Source organism: Sciurus vulgaris, assembly GCF_902686455.1.
Source record: "Sciurus vulgaris genome assembly, chromosome: 11".
NCBI classification, from domain to species: Eukaryota; Metazoa; Chordata; class Mammalia; order Rodentia; family Sciuridae; genus Sciurus; species Sciurus vulgaris.
This window is the reverse complement of record NC_136472.1, coordinates 11,020,602-11,037,490: the sequence shown is the minus strand read 5'-3', so window position 1 is coordinate 11,037,490 and position 16,889 is coordinate 11,020,602. Positions and strand designations below refer to the sequence as shown.

At 38.8% G+C, this 16,889-nt stretch overlaps 1 protein-coding gene across 3 annotated transcripts in view; it reads left to right on the top strand.

Moving 5' to 3' along the window:
- The first annotated feature begins 3,092 nt into the window (after nucleotides 1-3,092).
- The window catches only part of LOC306638809 (organic anion transporter 7-like), a 285,976-nt gene continuing 272,179 nt past the window's right edge, over nucleotides 3,093-16,889 (top strand). The window contains exons 1-6 of one of the 3 annotated variants that reach the window (XM_079102179.1): nucleotides 3,093-3,654; nucleotides 4,304-4,407; nucleotides 9,460-9,614; nucleotides 9,712-9,880; nucleotides 13,343-13,466; nucleotides 16,743-16,858. In XM_079102179.1, coding sequence (XP_078958305.1) covers nucleotides 3,253-3,654; nucleotides 4,304-4,407; nucleotides 9,460-9,614; nucleotides 9,712-9,880; nucleotides 13,343-13,466; nucleotides 16,743-16,858 — 1,070 coding nt within the window. In that variant the 5' untranslated portion in view covers nucleotides 3,093-3,252. The remainder of the gene's footprint in view (nucleotides 3,655-4,303; nucleotides 4,408-9,459; nucleotides 9,615-9,711; nucleotides 9,881-13,342; nucleotides 13,467-16,742; nucleotides 16,859-16,889) is intronic. The other 2 variants (XM_079102178.1, XM_079102180.1) reach the window with 2 other exon arrangements.

Sequence of the window (16,889 nt, the reverse complement as noted above, 5' to 3'; positions counted from 1 at the left end):
CCAGAAATTTCACAATTCCAACTCAAAGTTTAAAATGTTTTTTAAAATCAGAAAAAATTTAGAAATCGTACAAATACATGGAAATTAAACAACATACCTAAGAACAGCAAATTGATCGGTAAAGAATCAAAAGGACCCTTAATCTTTCTTGAAACAAATGAGAATGGAAACACAACCTCTCAAAATCTAGGGGATACAATCAAAGCAGTAGAAACAGGGATAGCTATAACACTAAGAATATACACCAAAAAATTAAGTGATCTCAAATAACCAACCTATCAAGACAATTGAGGAAATAGAAAAGCAAGAACTCATGGGCAGTCACTGGTTCAGCACCAGTCCACACAGCACTACAGAAGGTATGGAGACTTAGATCGTGCACTGTAAATGCACAGGGTGCTCAGATGGTTTCCCCTTATTATAGTCTGCTTTTAAAAGTTTCTGCCCATTTCATGGCCTTATATCTAGAGAGAATTTACCTAAGGAGAAAATAATCAATTGCTTCTTATGGTATTTCCTGATCTAATGGTCAGGTATGTGTGCTCCTATGGTATGGACACTATTAACTGGTCTGTTTATCTGCCCTCAAACCTAAAAGGCTTTTGCCTTAGCTTGTGTCCAGACTCCAATTTTGTTCATCTTATTGCCCATGGCTTGGGCCAATTTCCAGAAATGTAAGAGAAAATGCAATTATCTAGAGGTCAGGAGAACTTATAATACCTGGTGCTTCCAGGTGAACAAACTGATCCATCTAACCCCATGTAAATGTCTCATCATGGAACCTGTTCTTTCCTGTTAATAAGGCCATGGCCAAGAACTTGCAATGTCCCTAAGGGAAGTAATAGCCTCCCATGTTTTCACCCACGGGTATGTATTTCAGGATATAGACTCATCTCACTTGGTACAGTGGTTCACCCAAGTTCAAAACATATAAAAAAATTTCTAAAAGAGAGGAGTGGTACTTGGGATTCTTTTTGTTTTTAGAACACACATTTAATCTCCTTAAGAGTCTTTTCTGGCAAGATGTTGATCTTCTCACATAACTTTACACACTCCAAATTACTCCAACTGACACACACACACACACACACACACACACACACACACAAATGGTTGACGTGATGATAGCCTTAATTTGGTCTTTCCTCAGAACACAATATTGAGTGACACCAGCAAGCTAGCAGAATATGAAGGCATTGGTTCCTTTCCACAGCACACTAATTCAATAATGATTTATGGGAAATTCCCTTTCTAAACAGTCTAGAAACAAAATGAGATGATTCTGTACCTCAAGTAACTGCAAAACCAGACACATGAAATTGATGAAGTAAATTAGCAACACCTTCTATCTAGTATCCCTACCCCTAGCAGAGAAATATATGATTAAGAGGAAACCTTCTTGGTCTTAGATTTTCCAAGGGGAATAAGAGTTGAGGCATGTGTCCAATGTCCCAACTTTTCTGAGACCCAAGAAATAGATTGTGTCTTGCTTGTCTTGGAGCATTAAGGAACTGGTAGAGTCTAGCTTCCTCACCCCAGTGAAACCCAGACAGCAGTGTAATCTAGCATACAGCTTGTCACCACAGTCCCTACCCCAGCTCAGCTCTAAGTGGGCAGGTGGCATGTCCCAGCTTCTCCTTGCTGAATAGTGTCAGACACAGCATCCAAAGATCCAACTCTTGTGGGTGCTGCCCAAGGAACAAGCCTGTTTCCCTTTCTCAGAGCACTGATGGGATCCAGCATACACTGGAATCCTGAAGACTGCTAGAAGAAGCTTGGGTGCTGCAATAACAAGAACCTCAAATGTGGAAAAAATTGGGGGCAGGGAGTATCTGTGCAGACAGTGTAAAGTAAAGATTAAAACTGGCAGCACAGAATTGATGGAAGTTTGACACTGATCATGTTGGAAAAGAAAGGCAAGAAAAGCTGGGATCAAAGCAAATTATCAGACACATACTCAGGGCAGTAATTTTGTTCAGAAATTTCAAGTACCTAGGATTAATTTACTAAAGGGTCTCATGGAAAACATGAACTACAGGACAGAGCAGCAGGAAAATTCAAGGAGGGAGACCAGAACCCTGAAAAGGGTCACAAGGGAATGCTAGAAACCAAACTTGGTGTAACAGAAGTGATGTCAATCTTGATAGGCTCAACAGTAGACTGAGGAGAGAATCAGTGATCCTGATGGTGTTTCAGCAGAAACCTTTGAAATCTAGACACGGTAAGAATGTGGAGTGAAATATGGATCAGATTCCAAAAATTTTCTATTTTTAAAGGTATTTTATACACATAATGGGAGTGCCAAATGAGAGGAGGGAAAAGAAAGGAATAAAAGAAATACTTAAAGTAATTAAGGCTGAGAATTTCCTTAAAGGGTATTTAAAATCCCTATGGAATTGTATCTCCCTTAATGACAGATAAATAGAGGAGATCATTGTAGAAAAGGCTGACAGTTGAATGCTTTCCATAAAGTTCAGAGTACATGAATGTCAGTTCTCATAACTTCTGTTTGTAACTGAATGTCCCCAGTGATCTACATCTTTCATCCAGGCCCTACCCACCTAAGTTATCACCCAATTGCCCACTCATACTATTAATCCTTCAAGTGAATTAACCCTCTAATGAGGCTAGATCCCTCATAAGCTAATCATAGCACCATAACAATTTCTGCATTGCCTAACATATGAACTATTATGGGGACATCCTGTACCCAAACCATGGCACTTCACTTGCACTAATTTTTCTTGGGATGATTTTCATGACCTCTGTGAATCAAGATTTGGTACTAATCAAATCAAAAATTACCTCTCACCTCTCACAGAAAACTGAAACACTTAAATGCATATTGCAAACAACATATTCTGTAAAAAATTGCAGAGCAGGTATCAGAGTTCTTCTGGTTAGCTTACAGAGTATTTGCAGATCAATGTCCAAAGATGACTGCAGTTCATTGCCCACAACAAGAATTTTCAGGAAGTAGATCAATGACAGACTTAATGGCAGAAAGCAGCTCAGCAAAATACCTCTCTCTGTGATTTAAAGAAAACAGCCACCTAAATAACCTGATAAAGACTAGGGGATAGTAGCTGTATGGACTTTCCACAGATCTGAAGAGGGGACCATTAAGGAGAAAGTGAGGTCAAGATCAACACTGTTTGCTGTGTCACAGGGAAAGGCAATAGAACACTTTTTCTTTGACCTTATCTAGATACAACCACTTTGCCTTCAGTCAGGGAGAGGCACTCAGCCACCATGGCTTTTCAGGACCTCCTGGATCAAGTTGGTGCTATGGGGAGGTTCCAGATAATTCAGATGGCTTTTTTTATACTCTGCAATGCCATAGTGGCCCCTCATATAATGTTGGAGAACTTCACTGCTGTCATCCTTGGTCATCGCTGTTGGGTCCACATCCTTGACAATGACACAGTCTCTGACAATGCCACTGGGACCCTCAGCCATGACACCCTCCTGAGGATCTCCATCCCTCTAGACTCAAACCTGAGGCCAGAGAAGTGTCGGCACTTCATCCACCCACAATGGCAGCTCCTTCATCAGAATGGGACCTTCTCAAACATGATTGAGCCAGACACGGAGCCCTGCATTGATGGCTGGGTATATGACCGAAGCTCCTTCCTCTCCTCCACCGTGACTGAGGTAATAGGTTTCATTTTCCTCTCATGAGTGCTTGACCTGGGTGTGTAGAAACAATGAAAATAATGAACATGCTATGAGCCTTTAATTGCCATGTGAGTGCTGGTTCTTCTTTTATCATAATCTATTGATTCTTTTTTGCAATATGGGACACAACCTTAGTGTAATGATAAATCATAAATTTGAACTTAGTGTCATGGTGCTTTTATTCTTGTGAATGTCACAGTTTAAGCAAATAAATCATATGTCTAGTTAAAGATATTAGGCTAAGTCAGTAATACTCTGCCTTGATTGCCGATTAGATATGTCTGTATGTTGATGAAAACCTGAATACCCAGACTGAACCCCTAGAGTAATCCAATGAGAATATATGCACCAATGTTCAGGGTTCAGTAAATTCTTCAAGGTCCTTGAATGGTCATGGTAAGTGGCCAAATTTGAGAACTTTGCATTATGGGTTAAATGTGGTCATCAATGTAACCCACAGTTGTAATGAAGTCTCCCTAGGTACAATTTTATAAACTGAGGACTGGGTGGTATAATTCAAGTATTTTTGAAGAGGGAAGCTGTAGAAGAAGATAGGGGCCTGATGAATTGAAAACTGCAGGTGGTGTGAAGATGTTTTTGTTATGCTGGTTTCCTTGTCTTCCAGTGGGACCTGGTGTGTGAATCTCAGTCACTGAATTCAGTGGCTAAATTCTTCTTCATGGCTGGAATGTTGATGGGAAGCATTGTTTGTGGCTATTTGACAGACAGGTGAGTGTCTCTGGTTTCTAGTTCTCCCTACCAATGGGTACTGTCACCAGATTATGACTCACTTATGTATATGAAAAAAATTTGTTGCAAATTATACTGCCGTTGGGGGCACATTATTCCCAGGGATCTATAAACACAAATGCAAAATATCATTCTGTGTAGTGAGTGCTACTTTTGAACATTTGAGTCCTGTGTGCAGAATATCACCATAAGATGTGGAGATGTGTTTTAGTAGAGTGTTAAAAAGAAGGTGCCACAACATGGAGTTTGAAAGATCACAATGATTTAACGATGGGAACACAAAGGAAGATGTGTCACCACACTGGATCCAGCCTGCTTGAGTATGCTGGTAAGGAGAAGATCATTGTCAGTGTTTTCCAGGGGAATTGTGCTCCGTCCCTCCTGGATACTGCACTGGTGCCCAGGGAATGGTCATCGTGGCCATGTGGGATTGGTGGAGCATCCTATTTCTCCTGTAGAGTCCAGAGCAACATGTCATTTGTGGTGTTGGGGAGGACATGCCAGTCCCCTTCAATTTTGCTTTTGCCTGAGCAGATTTTAAAGATGACTTTTTCAGTCATGTAGGATATTTAAGCTAATGACAACTGGTGTCACAATTGTGGTATGAGAATCTTGATACTGTACCTTTGAATATCTGTTTTGAAATGACAGGAAACCATTGCCCTCATTTTTTCTTGTCAATTACTTACTTTTTGAGCTATGACATAATCTTTTGTAACTTTTATTGCCTTGTACTAATCACTGCTTTTTTTAAAGGAATTAGAAATAAACAGTTATTGAATATGAAGAGTGTACTTTCACTCTTCAATAGTCACTCTTTCATGTATCTTATTAGATCTTTATCATATCCTGAGGGCTCTAGGTATCTTATGCTTTTAATCTCACAAATGAAATTTGTCTTAGGGCAGTTTCCTTGCATGTATAATAAATAAGGTTGCAATCTTCAAAATAAAATGTTTTCACCAGTGACATGTTATTGCATATAAGCAAGCAGTTCTGTGACTAGAGCCATTTCTTATGAATCCCAGGCATCCTTTGTCTGTATTTTTGTTTAATATTTTTCTTTGCCTTAGAGTAATATATACTGGTAATAGAATTTCAATTTACTTATTTACTGACTTCATGAACTGCCTTTCTGTTAGACTCATAAATGAAGTATTACTTCATAAATGAAGAATAAATTCATGAATGAAGACTACTAGGAATTATCAAGCTTGAGGAGCTAAAAGATAAACTAAAATGAAGCTAGAATGAAAACAGTCACAACTTGCATGGTACTTTCAGAGCACCAAGCATTTCATCCACATATGACCTATGGGAGTCCTTGAAGGAGAAGAGAGTAATGTGCTGAGAGATTAGTTGAAAAATTCCTGCATTATACAGATAGCATTTCTAGAAGTTGTTTTTAGATCCGTAAAATTTTCTATAAGATGATTACATCATCTGCCAATATGGACAGGTTAACTTGTAGTTTTTACATCTTCTCCTTAGACTCTTTTCTCAACAGTAGCTAGGATCTACAGTTCAAAGCTAAACGAAACTTGAGAGAGCTGACATTCTGGTTCTCTTGATGATCTTCTGTGAATGTATAATGGCTTTCCTCTGGAGTGTGACATTAACTAAATAGAGGTCTGGTAGTTTTCCTTCATAATTTTCAGAAGTTCCTTCTTATTTCCAGTTTTCAAAGTGCTTTTCTTTTTAAAAAGTTTTTATTTGTTCTAATGAATTATACATAACAGTTCAAGGCATTTTTGTATTTTGATATATCATAGATAAATAGAGTATAATTTCTTCAATGTAGTTATTCTGTTGAGGTGAATTTATTAAATGTCGTAAACCATAGATTTCACAATTGTTTGCCTTGTTCCACTTTTTTCAAAAGGATTTGGGGGGAAAGGTAAACTTCCTACCATGCTGCCCTGTCTTAACATATCTATGCTTCTGTATTTCAGTTCCTCCTGTATAGCTCAGCCTTTTAGAACTACAGTCAACCTCTCCATTATAATCCTATAATTATTTCTAGGACTTACCCTCAATTAACAGAAACCTGGGTTTCTAATCTTAATAGTGATTTTTTGATCCTATTCCTACTCTCTGTTTCACAAGTCTCTATTCTGGTTTTCATCTTTCTACTGCTCAAACCCAGGCAAATATTTCATCATATAAATTCCACTTTATCTTGCTTCTGAACTAATACTCAACATTGTGCTGGTGGCAGAAATTTTGCACATTGTCATCACTTCTTTTGAACCCAGGAGCATTTAACCACTGGGCCACATCCCCAGCCTTTTTTTTTTTGTATTTTATTCAGAAACAGGGTTTCACTGAGATGCTTAGCGACTCACTGTTGCTGAGGCTAGCTTTGAACTCACAATCCTCCTGCCACAGCCTCTTGAGTTGCTGGGATTATAAGTGTACACCATTGTGCCCAGCTGCCATCACTTCTTATGTGAAATATATTATATAGTTATGTACAAAAGCTTACACTCTTAAATAAAACCAAGTGGTAAGTACTGAATGGCAAAGAAGAAAAAAAACTGCTCCTATCACTTGTACAAACAACCTTCTTCCCACCACCCAGTACTGTCTTTGGCAACTAGAGTATACATGCTCTGGCTTTGTTGAGGAGTACAATTTCTTATTCTTCTGATTGACCAGATTGTAGGATCACATTGGCCATGTTGTCATATATGTACATGAGGAAATAATTTCTGTTTCATGCTACTGTGCTTCTTAGCCCCAAACCCTTTTTCCTCCCTTACTCCTCTCTACCTAATAAAAAGTAACTCTTTTCTTCCCTAGTGTCCTTCCATTGTGAATTAGCATCCACATATCAAGGAACATTCGGCCTCTGACTTTTGGGGTTTGGCTTATTTTGCTTAGCATGATATTCTCAAACTCCATCTACTTACCAGCAAATGCAACAATTTCTTTCTTCTTTAAAGCTGAGTGATATTCCATCATATATATACCACATTTTCTTTATCCACTCATCTATTGAAGGACATATATGCTGGTTGCATAGTTTACCTATTGTGAGTTGAGTGGCTAGAAACATTGATGTGGCTGCATCACTGTGTAATGCTGACTTTAAGTCCTTTGAGTATAAATCAAGGAGTGGGATAGATGGGTAAATGGTGGTTCCATTCCATGTTTTTTGAGGAATATCCAGGCTGCTTCCCATAATGGTTTGCCCCTATTTGCAGTCCTATAAAAACCATGTATGAGAGTACCTTTTCCCCCACATCCTCACCAACATTTGTTGTTGATTGTGTTCTCAATAACTGCCATTCTGATTGTATTGAGATGAAATCTTTGAGTAGTTTTGATTTACATTTCTTCTGAATGCTTTTCTCTGAAAGATTTTGAATTTGATACCTAATCTTCATGGGAGAATACATGTCTTAATCCATTCTGCAGGTCTAACACATACCTTAGACTGGGTAATTTAAATGTTGTAGGATTGTGTTTCTCACAGACATGGAGACTGGAAAGTCCAAGGTTCAGTCACCAGTTGAATGGGCCACTGGTATGGTCTTGCTGTCTGCTGCTTAGATGGCTTCTTTTTGCTGCACCTTCACATGGTACAAGGAAGCCAAGGATGTGTTCTTCATATTGCAAGAGGGAAAATATTTTATTCCAGTGGGAAAAACTCATAGCAATGATTCACAAGGAAGCTAAGGCATCAGAATTCCCAGCAAATCACTCAAATAAATTGATTACATATTCTCTAAAAAAGAGATAATGGAAAAGGAGATAAATAAAGTTAGTAGAACAATGTATGATATATGAGAGTATCAATAATGAGATAGGAATTATAAAACAGGAAAGAAACAGAAATCTGCAGGTGAAAAGTACAATAAATAACTAAGAATTGATCTGCAAACTTGAATAAAGAGCAGCAGGAATTATCAAATCTGAGGAGTCACAAAAAATTAAATTGTAAATAACACTAGATTGAAGAAAGTGACTAGCATGAAAGAGACTTCAGGAGCACCATGCCATGCACCCACAGGAACTATGGGAGTATCAGAAGAAGAAGAGAGAGAGTAGTGCACTGAGAAATATTTGAAGAAATGTCACAATACACAGAACCAATTGTCTTGATAAAATCCAAGTAGGTGAACTCAAAGACCTTCACTATAAAATATTATAATAAACATTTTTATCTCAGAGCAAAAGAGAGAATCTCCAATGAATCAGGAAAGGAGTTCTTTTAAATGTACAGGGGATTGTCAATACAATATTATGTGATTTTTCTTTATAAAACATGGAAGCATCCCAGCGTCCGCCTCTCAATGAGAGTCATTCTACCATGTAACCTATGCATGTGTGAAATCATACTTTACAAAACAAAATCATTGCATTAATGCATCTTAATTTACATATAGTTCACATTTCTAATTGCTACATAGTGCTCTACCCTGGGGATCCATAACAGTGCTCATGAGCCTTCTTTTGGAAATGAACAACCAGATTACCACTGAATGCTTGCCATCCAAACCTAAGGAAGAGATCAACTTCATATGGCTTTTTTCCTGTGAGAAAATACACCCTTTGTTTTTACATATTTGTTTTGTTGTCCAAGGCCAACAAAGTCAAACTCAGCGATAGAAATTCTTGTACAACCCATCAGCAACTTGGATGTACCACTTTAGAGATGTTTCTATTATGTCATGTTAGCCATAGTTTGTGCAGTTCTAGATTTCCAAGGGCTGATTCAAATACTTAATACACAATATTGACTCTTCATAATGCTATGTGTATGATTTAGTGCAAGAGATATTTATGATGTGTTAATATCTCTAACACTGCAGCATGTCTTACATAACTTGAATTGGTGTCAAACTACTGGTAACAAATTTAAGAATTCTTTGTCACACAGAACCTATTTAAAAAGAGGGAGATTTGCTTTTGAGAATATCTGCTGCTGATATTTTACGGATTTTTTTATAGGTGTGAAGTGCCTTCTTTGTCCCAAGTTCTATCTGTTGTTATTTTTCCAAAATCCCATCTTTCCCTTTTCCATAGGTTTGGGAGGAGGTTACTTTTGACATGGAGTCTATTCCAGCTGGCCGTTGCAGAAACCTGTGCTGCCTTGGCTCCCACCTTCCTGGTTTACTGCTCACTACGCCTCCTGGCTGGCATGTCCACCACAACCATCCTGACAAATACTGTTCTTCTCAGTAAGTCAACACTGATTCTTGGACCTTTACTGAACTTTGACTTTGACCTTGGTATTCTACCTTTGCTTGAAGTAAACACAGTGATGTTTTCTTTCAGTTGTAGAATGGACAACTCCAAAATACCAAGCTATGGGAGCAACAATGGCAATCGTCTCTTGTAATTTAGGACAGAGCACGATTGCAGGCCTGGCTTATGGTATTCGAAACTGGCATACTCTCCAGCTGGTTGCATCTATACCCATTTTCTTCTTATTTATTTTCTCAAGGTATGAGCCCAATTTCCTCCTTCTCTTAGAATGATCATAGGATGGAAATGTGGGTGACATCAGGGCATAAATATTCATTTTGTCTTAGTTCTACCCCTTGGGATGAGCTCTCAGAACAAGTGTCTATGTGTGATTGAGAAGCAGGGCAACTAGGACTGTCAGATGAAATTGAAGACACTGAATGAACAATCTTTCTTTCTTTCTTTCTTTCTTTCTTTCTTTCTTTCTTTCTTTCTTTCTTTCTTTCTTTCTTTCTTTCTTTCTTTCTTTCTTTCTTTCTTCCTTTTGCAGCTACAAGAGTTTATTCGAGGAATATAGGCTTAGAAGGTGCTACAGGGACAGAACAAAATACTCTACCCTTGTATGTGAGGGGTCTGGGCTAATAAACCTTCTTGAGTTATTTGCTTTTCAAAGGCTTTTTCATAGGAGTGGCTTATGCTAAGCAGGGATAATTGACAGATTTTCTGTCTTGCCCGTAATCTTATTGCACATGTGCCGAAAATTCATTTCTGGATTTTACATTAGACACATGAGATGCAAGTAATATGCATGGGATCTTAAACAGGGGTTTCCCCTGATTTGGTTACTCTAGGTCAAACATGGGTCTCTGTGCATGTTTCTTGGGATGGTGGGGCAATCTTTTGAAAAATAGGATCTTGCTGTTGATACTTCAGGGAAGTTAGCTCTTTTGATAATGCAAGGTTTGGGAATTAAAGGGAGGTCTTTAGGTTCACATCTTTTGTGCTAATGGAGGAGGATCTTGCCTTCTTAATCAGGATCCCTATTTGTTTCTACCTAATTCTCCACTGAGAGGCATTGCCCTGAAATTCCTAGAGGGGTGATGAGGGCAGTCAGAAGTTCAGTCTTTAGAAGCTTCTTCCTGCTGGATTGAATGATGTCCCTGCCTAACTTTGGGTCTTGACTCTTTTCTATATATAGGATTTTCCCAAGCCCTGAAAATGAATGCCCAACTGGCCTATGGGTACAGTGAGTGGTGGGAATAGGAGAAAACTACTCTGAAGCTACCATCTGGAGGTGGATAGTCTACAGATAGGAAGAAACAAAACAAAAAGAAGGCTAAAAACACAAACACCAACACATAGAACTAAGAAGCATGAGGGAGTCAGGTATGGGAGGATCCATGAAATCATCCTAAATCCCACCAGGAGCAAACCTAGCAAGTGGTTGTGGTTATGCTGCCAACTTGTGTCATCAATTTGGCTAATAGGTGCTAGGGCTTGATGTCATTCTGGAGTATAAGGAAGGATGGGAAGGTTCCTGTTGGGTACAGTGTGATTATGAGAAGCACCATCCTGGCAAAAAAACAAAAACAAAAACAAAAACAAACAAACAAACAAACAAAAAACCAAGAATGTGCACAGGTGGTAAGGATAACAAGACGAAGTGACAGCAGTATTATTACTCAGATTAAAGGATGTCTAATGGTCTATGCATCAATATTAATCCAGGAGGCTGGATCAGCCTCTCTGGGTTGTTTGTGAAACAATGGTTTTAGATCTTCACCAGTTTACAACTGTAGGATAGAGTGGCTTCTGTTATGGTTGGAACCAATCCTGGCTTAAGCCTGGACATGTGGACCCAGGAGGGCATCTGCAGAACTTGGCTGCCTGCAATGTGGCTGGAGGACCAGCCTGCTGATTGTTTTGCACTGTTGTCTCACCTCTATCTCTGGTGAGTCTTAGAGTGAACCACTGTGTATCAGTCAGGGCTGTAGGACCTGAAGCTGGATAGTATTGCAAAGGCTGTCTGCCAGCTGCAGAGCTGCAGAAAGCAGGAAATGCTCAGCCCAAGAAGCTGGAGCCTCAGAACAAGAGGGATCAATCATGTAGCCCCAGTTCAGAATGAAGGTCTGGAAACTCCCTGGAGAGTCATTGGTGAAAGTGCAATTTGATAGAGGGAAGGAGTTGGATTCTTATATACTTGGGTGATTACATAACCATCAAAACACCCGTTCAAGGTCATTCAAACTTGCATCTGCAGCTGCTACCTTGTTTTGCCAACTTTTGTTCAATCCAGTTGCCCAAATAATATTTCAAATACAGTAACTAGTAAATACTTTCAAGTATTTCTCAAGTATTGCAAGATATATAATTATAACAGAAGTATTCTGTTTATGTAAAATTTCTGTTAAACCTAGAGTTATATTTAGTAAACTAGACAAAATGTAAGACAGCCCATTATATTCATATCCCTTGACAGACAAATAACAAATAATTTCTAAGAGACAATTTAGAATGCAAATTAACTATTAATTCTCTGATTAAATTTTCTAAAAGAATTAACCCTAATAACAGAAGAGGAATATATTATCACATGAATATTCTGGAACATCCAGTTTTTCCTTGCTAGGAAATTTTGTCAGTTTAGAAATAGATTTTTTTCAAAAACATTTTCCATTATAGTGGAAAGTAATTGAAGATTAGACAGCCTATATCATGCCATGTATTTGTGTGTATTGCTTGCAAAAAAATACCCAGAAATTTGAGGGATTTTCATCCATGAATTTGATAAAGGATGAAGGCAAGAAGAAATTTAATATCTTAACCAAATTTTGCTTCTTTGTTTTTGAAATACCATTCATTTTAGAGCATTACAGTTAAGAATAGTAGTTGGGTTCATCCTGCAAAAATCATATATGCATAACTCCATAGCTCTTTAATGAAGGAGCAGTTGTCTTTCTCCAGTTGAAAGGTGTAGGCACATTGGACACCCTACATTATTTCTCTCATGGATATTCTTCCTTCCATCTCTTTAGAAAGTCTTAAGACAGGTTTGATGTTCCTCTACCCAAGATGCTGGTCAGGGAGAAAACCTATTTGGTGAGAAATGACTCCCAGAGAGATGATTACAGATTAATACAGTGAGATGAGTTCAGGCAGACAAAAGGGTGTGCCCTTTGGTGCACTCATCCATGATGTTAATCACCTTCATAACAAATCTGCAACCTGGGTGATGTTACTGTTCCCATTACATAGATGAGAATGTCCAGGCAGACTGAGGTTCTTGTGTATCCAGATTCCATCACAATGGCAGGAGCAGGAGTGCTTCCAGTCTGCATGGGACCTTCCATAAGCAAAACTATTTTGGGGTGCTTATTTTAGGAAAAGAACACTGTATGAGTAAGTATTTCTCATGCCCTTACAAGGAACTTGGAGAAGGTCTGAACATCTAAGTGCCCCTCATGCTCCAGGGTTCTGAGCTCCATAGTCAATGTGTATCCAACCAAGAGGGGAACTGATAGGGCTCATGTCTGCCTTCCCAGCTTGCAGGTGTACTGCATGCAGGCATCATTTCCCCCTGGCCCAGTTATGGTACCAGGCAACATGACAGCATGTTTCTCAACTTAACTTAGTAAGTGGTAGGTATTTGATTGAAGGAGAATGAAGGCATTGTGGAAAATACCATGTGAGAGTTGACTACACTTCCATCATCTTTGATCAGGTGGGTGTCAGAGTCAGCTCGGTGGCTGATTATCAACAACAAACCTGAGGAGGGCTTACAGAAACTTAAAAAAGCTGCACGGGTGAATGGAATGGAGACTTCTTCAGACACCCTAACCATGGAGGTGAGCAGGATGGGAGGTGCTTATGAGACAGAAAAGACACAGCCTGACATACTATTAAATGGTTTCCAAAGAAGCAATATGCTGTCACTGAAAAGCCTGGATATAGACATTTTATTCAGAGGAGACAAGGAGCCTGATTTGTTCTTCAAATTCAATGCATATATCTTCATCTTCAGGATTTTATTCTTTATATTTGATTATTATTTAAATTGACAGATAACATTGTATATTTTTATCTTTACAATGTGATGTTTTGAAGTACATGCACAGGGTTGAATGATTAAATCTAGCTAGTGAATAGGTGTATTACCTATCATATTTTTCCAGATAGAGCAAATAACACATACTTGACGTTTTTAAAAGACTACAATATATTGTCATTGATCCTACAATAGTTCTGGGAACTTTGACCAATATCTCATCCCTTTCTGCCTCCCCATCATGAGCAACCATAGTCTCTGGTAACCATCACTATAGTTTCTTTTTCTATAAGATCAAATTTCATAGACGTCACATATAAGTGTGATTATGTGGCATTCATCTTCCTGTTTCTGGATTATTTCACATCAAATAATATCCTCCAGGGTCATCCTGTTGTCACAAGCACCAGTATTTCATCCTTTCCCATGAATGAATAATATTCCACCTCATGTAGACTGACCTTCCTCTGTATGCTCTGGAGTTATAACAGCTTTTTGATGGAGTCATTTGCATTTTCTCTTTCTAAATTGCTGTAGGGTAGCTTATTTCTTTTATCTGAATTATGCTTTTATTTCTTTCTGTCTCCTGGTTACTCTGAGTTCTTCCAGTGCCATGAAGATTTGAAGTGTTGGTGTAGCATCCTTGTCTTGTTCTAGACATTCCCAGGAAATCTGTCTGGTCCCCAGACACCCATCACTGCAATGTTAGCTGTGGGTTATCACATTCAGTTTTTGTTGTGTTGAGGTATGAGGCTTGCACCCCTAATTGGTTGAGAGTTTTTTTGATGACAGGGTGTTGAGAACCATGAGCAGATTTTCTATATCAATCACACATCAATGAAATAGTTTGAGAATTAAAAAATAGTTATCAGTGTCCTCTGTCTATATCATGTTCACAAACATCTTCCCAAATCTCAGTTGATTTGTTTTATTCCTCTACTGGCTCCTGAATGTCACTTTCTTAGCTTGCAAATGCATTCTGCCTTGTCTGTGCCTTTTGCTCTCCTTCCCCTATCTTTCTTTCTTCCTTGCACTTCCTTTGTGAGCATATTCCATGAATCCCTGTGAAAATCCTTTGAAAGATAAAAGACAGAAACGTTTACAGCTCCAGTCTTCAAACTGATCACCACCCTCACCAGGTCAGTGGGCTTGATAAAGCCCCTGACTAGTCAAGTAAGAGAGCAAAGTGAATTCCCAGGTGGGAAAATTAACCTTGATGTAGGCATGGAGGCTCTGAATGCATCTTGAAAGTTGTAGTATCTGAAATGTGTCCTCTAGGTTAGGGTAGAACTAGCCATGGTTAAGCAGTCAGGGTACGTTTCTTCGCAGTTGAGTCCAGTCAAATGACTTCAGAAGGGCAGTCAGTGGTGTCCTGGTAAATGTTTAACTCCATCATTCAAAGATTTGGAAAAATCCTCGAGTCCAGAATTGTGGGAATCATTAATTTCTGTTGTTTGTTAACCTCTACCAGAGTCTATTTACACATAACATGATGGTCTCAACAGGCTCATAAATCATTTAAAAATTTAACAAAGAGCTCTTGAAAACCTGTAGGAACTGACTATGGGACACCTTTGTGGGCACGACTGAAGAGCTTAGACTGCTTTAGGCTTTTCTCCAAAGCATGGTGTGATCATTGGCATAGAATAGCAGTTACAGAGAAAGATGCTTTTGTAAAACAAGAAGAACTAGAAAACGCCACTTGAATATGTGCCACTTCCTCCCCATGTAAGGGTTACCAGGAAGAACACACTTGGAAAGGTCCAATGACAGCTAGCATTACCCACCTAAATATCTCTGGAAGCTCCACTCATTTCTGTTAGCTCATCAGAAGTGAATATCTCGTACCAAATTAAGCCATCATGCCCTGATGTTTTGCTTGATATTGGAAGGACAAGAAGGACACTCTCAGGCATGGCAGCCTTCATCTGAAATGGATTTAGGATCTCCTTGAAGCCAATTCTTATAATACCACAGTAGAAATTGTCAGTGATCATGGGTTTATGTTTGGGATGCAGAGTGCCTCCCCATGATTTCCTCTCTAACACAAGCATAAATTCTGTATTCTGCTGCTGAAGTTAGGGCTAGTAAATGTAAGTCCATTCCTGATGGTGTAGAATTTCTCATTCATAGGAGTAGGTTCCACTCTCAGAATTCCCTTTGTATGGAAGTTTTTGAAGTAACCATTATAGTATTACTGCATTTGTGGAGGAAGCATGACAATGGAGTTAGTATTTCTGAATAACAAGTGAATTAATAAGTAGAAGTGTTCTGCTAGAAGTAGTTTGACATGCATGCTTATCACCTAGTAAATGGCCTAGAAAATGTTTGGGAGAAACACATGATTATTTTGTTGGATTTCCTACTTCACATGGTCCTGGTTCTTTCATTTCTTCTTCTTCTTTCAATGACAAGGAAATGGAGTTATAGCAACATCAGGCACCTTGCCCATCGTATACATCTGGTAAGTGGCAAGGCCAATGTAGTACTTCAGTATAAAACCAAGTCTGAGTTTAATTCAAATTAAAGCAAGATCCCCCTGATTCCAAACTCAAGTTAATTCCAGGTTCCTCTTTCATGGAGACACAACACGCAAGGTATTCTCCAATCTAGGAAGACTCAAAAACTAAAATAAAATAAAAAATAATTTTCGGGGAAATAACTTTTCTTCTTGAGACAGGAAATCTGTATTCCTACTATTGGTAACTAGTTGAGAAAAACATTCCACCACCAATACTTCTATTCCCTCTGGTATGAATGGGGCTTTGAATTGTAATCTTACTAACTCATCTTTTGGTTTCCTTCCTCATATATATCTCTAACATATACACTCTGTTCAATGATATACAGTCCTTCCAGGTCCTGCTTAATATATCCTCATTTCACAATTGTCCTGAGGTTCCTAGAACTTCCAAGTTCACCTATCACACCACTTCTATGCCTGCCAATTTTCAACTCTGTATTTTCCACTAGATAGCATAGTCATTGACCGAACACTCTGTGTGTGCCCAGTGCTTCCCCAATACCCTTTCTTTTCTGACAACTGAACAAGATGTTGTCTCTGTTACTATTGAAGGCTGTGAGATCCACCATGAAGGAGGAGCTGCAGGCAGCACAGAACAAACCTTCTCTGTGTGACTTGTTCCACTCTCCCAACTTGATTAAATGGATTTGTCTTCTCTCCTTGGTGAGGTAGGCTTCACACCATGCCTAGGAAAGTAGT